General features: G+C 34.2%; 1 protein-coding gene across 1 annotated transcript; it reads right to left on the minus strand.

Annotated features, from left to right (window-relative positions):
* Positions 1-1,388: 1,388 nt before the first annotated feature.
* On the minus strand, positions 1,389-3,980 carry LOC146160452 (ragulator complex protein LAMTOR2-B-like). Its single transcript, XM_083384165.1, has one exon. The coding sequence runs from the start codon at positions 3,474-3,476 to the stop codon at positions 3,093-3,095; it is 384 nt and encodes a 127-aa protein (XP_083240291.1). The 5' UTR covers positions 3,477-3,980; the 3' UTR covers positions 1,389-3,092.
* Positions 3,981-4,381: the final 401 nt, after the last annotated feature.

Consider the following 4,381-nt stretch of genomic DNA (forward strand, 5'->3'; position numbering starts at 1 on the left):
TATTTTACGTTTTAAAAATCGAAACATATTTAGAATGTCAGTTTTGTAAAACCGGTACATTTAACATGACATTTTTATCACTGAATTTTGAAATAATTATTCAAAAGTTAAATTACGACGGACTTAAAAAGCACCCCATCCGTCAGAAATCAGTGCAGTTCTAAGCAAAAATGTCTACGACAATCAGTGCATTCAAAGGATCAAAAAGTCCGACTTTTAGACTTTGAAGTCTTGAACAATGCACTAATTTGACTTAACAAATGTGCATAAGAAGATTAAGTTTAACAATACTTGACCCAACCAAACCCAAATGCTAACCAGCGCCCTAACCCAAATAATGTGCGATAATTTAATAATTATAACGGTTCAGGCCCCAATACCTCAATTTGTGACGTAATAATCTTAAATACAATGGACGAGAAACCATCTTATGCCCATCCGAGTTTGGGATTTTTTCCCCAGCATTTAAAGAATTATTAAAATAACGAATATTATTTGGGTTAGCGTTAGGGTTTAGGTGGGTCAAGTGTTATTAATCCTATCTCATATTTTTTGTTATCTTTTCTGAACTTTTAATGAATATTTTAATTTATCTACGCCGGGAGTTTACCTCAAGGTCTAAAAGTCTAGACTTTTCTGCCATTGGATGCCCTGATTGTCGTAGACCTTTTTGCTTAGAAATGCACTGATTTCTAACGCATCGGGTGTAAAAAGCATATCGATGTTGCAAGGATTAAAATGTAATGCAGAAGTATAGTTTTATGACATAATCAAGGCTGATCCCGCAGTAAGAAAGAATGGCTAGCCAGATGTCTTACAAAAGTTTTTTTACGTCTGCCAGAAGGGATATCCCTGCAGCAGAAAGTGAGGCCTCACAGAATCAGAGTTAATCAAAATCTGCTGACGACAAGTTGGCATTTCCTCCAGCTACTACTATACATATAGTAATAATTAGAAGCGAAATTTTCAAAGTTGGTGGAAAAAAGTTTATTCTTGGATTAAACATGACGAAATCTGACTAGCCTACTGCAGTGCGTGTAAGGCAGGGGGTTCTTCAACTTTTTTTACCGCGGACCCCTAAAACACTTTTTGCTTCGCACGGACCAGCACAGGCAAGAAACTTTTAGTGGCGACGTCATAATACAAACAGACTTCACAAATTTGCTGTTTTCGGTCCAAAAAATTTCAAATGAAATAAAGTCCAAGTATATTCAGTGCAAAAACGTATTATTTTTAACTATAGCATATTCTTTTCTTTGAAAAATAGATTGCTTGAATATACACTAATAGTTCAATTAGGCCTTCATGGACCCCCTAAAACTGGTTCACGTACCCCTCAGGGGTCCATGGACCCAAGTTAAGAACCCCTGGTGTAAGGGGTCTTAAAAACAACCGAATCTAAGAGATCGTTGATAACCGTACCGCGAAATGTTTGGATTTTCTAACTATAGAAATGCGTTGTTTATCGACGATCGCGGGACAACTTTTTATTTGATATATATTTATTTTTCCCCTAAAATTTAGAACATGGCATAAATTGACTCATTAAAGTTTAACTGACGTTCTACTTCAGTGAGCCGCCTTTTTGAAAGGTTTCGGGTAAGGTTCTTTTTAAAATATTAGTCCAAAAACCGGTTCATAAAGTTCCGACGGTTTTGGTTCCTACACCACTCCCTGTTTTGAACTGCCTGTAAGTGTAAAGTGAGTCCAGCAATGGCAATCCCTACACTGTCCAGGTAAGGTCTTTATTGGGGACTTGGGAGTCATTTGCAATTTACGATCGCTTCGTGTTTTGTTCCAACCTTGTTCGCTCTTTTGAGGTGGTTTATCATTCTTCCCGCAATGACAGTGAAGCTGATATAGCTGAAAGAAGCTTTAGGGCAGTGGTTACCAACCTGGGGGTCGCCATGTACTATTTGTCAAATAAAAAACTGACAAAAACGAGTAATATTAAGAAAAAAATAGCAGTACAAGAAGCAAGAACAACAGCGAATTCTGTTAATGACATTTGCTTCAGTTAACCAATCGTGTTTATGACGTCACATTTACTCGGTTTAAATCAAAGCAAAACACATAGCTGCAGTCTAACATTTTGCCTTGTCTAATAAAAATAGCAACGGTGACTATTCGACCACAGAAAACACTTTTATGACACTTGATAAAACTGTGTAACACCATGTATACACAATTGAATTATCTGTAACAACATTATTCTCCACTTGAATATTCGTTCAGAAAAACAAACAAATAATATAAAAACATACACTAAAAATACTGCTACAAAACAACTAAATAATCCTTAATAAGATCCTGTTTTAGATCTCAAACAACAAATTTTATTGTTTTGTTTAATTTACTTAAAGAGTCTACACTCTACAGGAAGTCAATTTGTTGTTACTTCATATGCGCATGATACATGTTTTTTCTTAGGGATAAAAGAGTCGGTATAATGCAAACAAACCTTAACCTGTAACTTTATAGTCACTTATGCGTGCCTTGTAAATCCAGATATTCTTGCCAAATTGTTTTATAATTGTAATACAACAAAATCTGGAGGGTTGCGACAACTAAAAAGTTGGGAACCAGTGCTTTAGCGGTTTGCGAAGAATAAAATATTTTCTTTGGTCAACAAAGCATTAAGCTCAATTAAACCATGTCATGTTATTGTCTATCTATAGGAGGTATTTGGACCATATCAAAACAAAACGCAATATATTGGACCAATATGGGGCATTCCCATAAATGTTAATAATCACATCTTTTGCATTGTCAGCAAATAAAAGTATTAAATACGAAAAATTTATTATAATTTACTTTAAAAAAGTCATCACCTTATTAGAGGGCTTTTTGTGCTGTCATATTTATCTCAAAATGTTGAGAAGCGAAAAACAAAAGTCAGTGTCTATGAGCAATAGGTCATATGAATAATTATGCAGAACATCTTGATGTTTAGATTTAAGATACTCTACCAATAAAGATAAAAATATTAAATCTTGTTCATTTGTATGAGATACGAAATGTATATTAAATATATTATGACAAACTTGACATAACATGTGATTGCAATAAAATAAATAAAGGAAAACAATTCTTTATGACACAGAAATACTAGTTAATGGTCCATGTAGGTAATTTGCCATTGCGCTGATTTTAGCTTTCAGTATACCAAGTCCAACTGATTTTTCAGCAAACATACAGAGAAGAAGTCCAGATGACCCGGGTTTTTGAACTGCAACAATGCCAGTCTCACAAGATGCAATGAAGCACTCCATTACATCTTCATTCATTGCATTATGGCGATTGTTATCATAAGCAGACCAAATGTTGCTGGAAATAGTTGCTTTTACTCTAACCGCACTGTCACCATGTCCAGAAAATGCCACCAAGGCACCTTGCGAGTTGACAAGAAGAGTGCTATGCACACCTCCTGTGTTTGCCTGATCCAAAATTTTAGTTAAATCTTGAGGATTCAACATTTTTTTATATTAATTGTACAAAGACTTTTGCTGCTCGATTAATAAAAAAAGTAAATACCAATAATATTTAGCAATAGACATTAGAAGAAAGTATGACAGCATTTTATAGCATATATGTGGTCATGCTTGTAATGGATTAATTGGCAATTAAACTGTCTTGGCCTTGGGCACTGTGTTTATATTTTTGTTTTAATTTTTCGATTATTATTTAAAAATATTGTGATTGTGATAAAAAAAATTACGAAATATTCTGGGTCATTTTGTTCTGTTGATATTTACTGGAGAAACAAACTCTATAATTACTTTATATTTTTTTTCAATTCTGTCCATTAATTAACATTTAACAGATAACAATATTTGCAATTACATTAAAACATTTTTCATGAATTAAAAACTTTGCATTACACGTAAGAAACAACGATTCAATAAACTAGTTGTTCTCAACTTCATCTTTAAAGTTAAAACCAGATATATGTTCTCGAAAAATATAACATTGTAGCATTTATCAAACATCACTATTTTGCATTGCTTCAATTGACGTCAATATGCACGTGATCAGTGTCCACTGAGGCGTGACCAAGAGCCGAGAAGAGCACAATCGGCGTTTCGCGATTCATTCTGCTTTATACGTCGATTCATTCTATTTTATACGTCATTTTACTTTATACGACTTGAAACACCGTACGTTTTACGTTTTCGTGTGTACTGATTGTTGTGAATATATACTAAACAAGCAATATCAACTAGGTGAAATGACTCTATCTAGAGTTCAAGAAGTTAAGGTTAAGGACAGGTTTTTAGCGCAGTGCTTGTCAACCTTTTTCGAAATGGTACACCCTTTTTACGTTTACTTAAAACCTATACACCCCAGTCCACGTAATACACCGAATCTGTAGTAGGCTAAT

This window comes from Ascidiella aspersa, chromosome 3 (genome assembly GCF_963924565.1).
Source record: "Ascidiella aspersa chromosome 3, kaAscAspe10.2, whole genome shotgun sequence".
In the NCBI taxonomy this organism is placed as follows: domain Eukaryota; kingdom Metazoa; phylum Chordata; class Ascidiacea; order Phlebobranchia; family Ascidiidae; genus Ascidiella; species Ascidiella aspersa.

Bases quoted from the DNA above. Each gene is read 5' to 3' on its own strand.
- LOC146160452 (XM_083384165.1), bottom strand. From the start codon at position 3,476: ATGTTGAATCCTCAAGATTTAACTAAAATTTTGGATCAGGCAAACACA.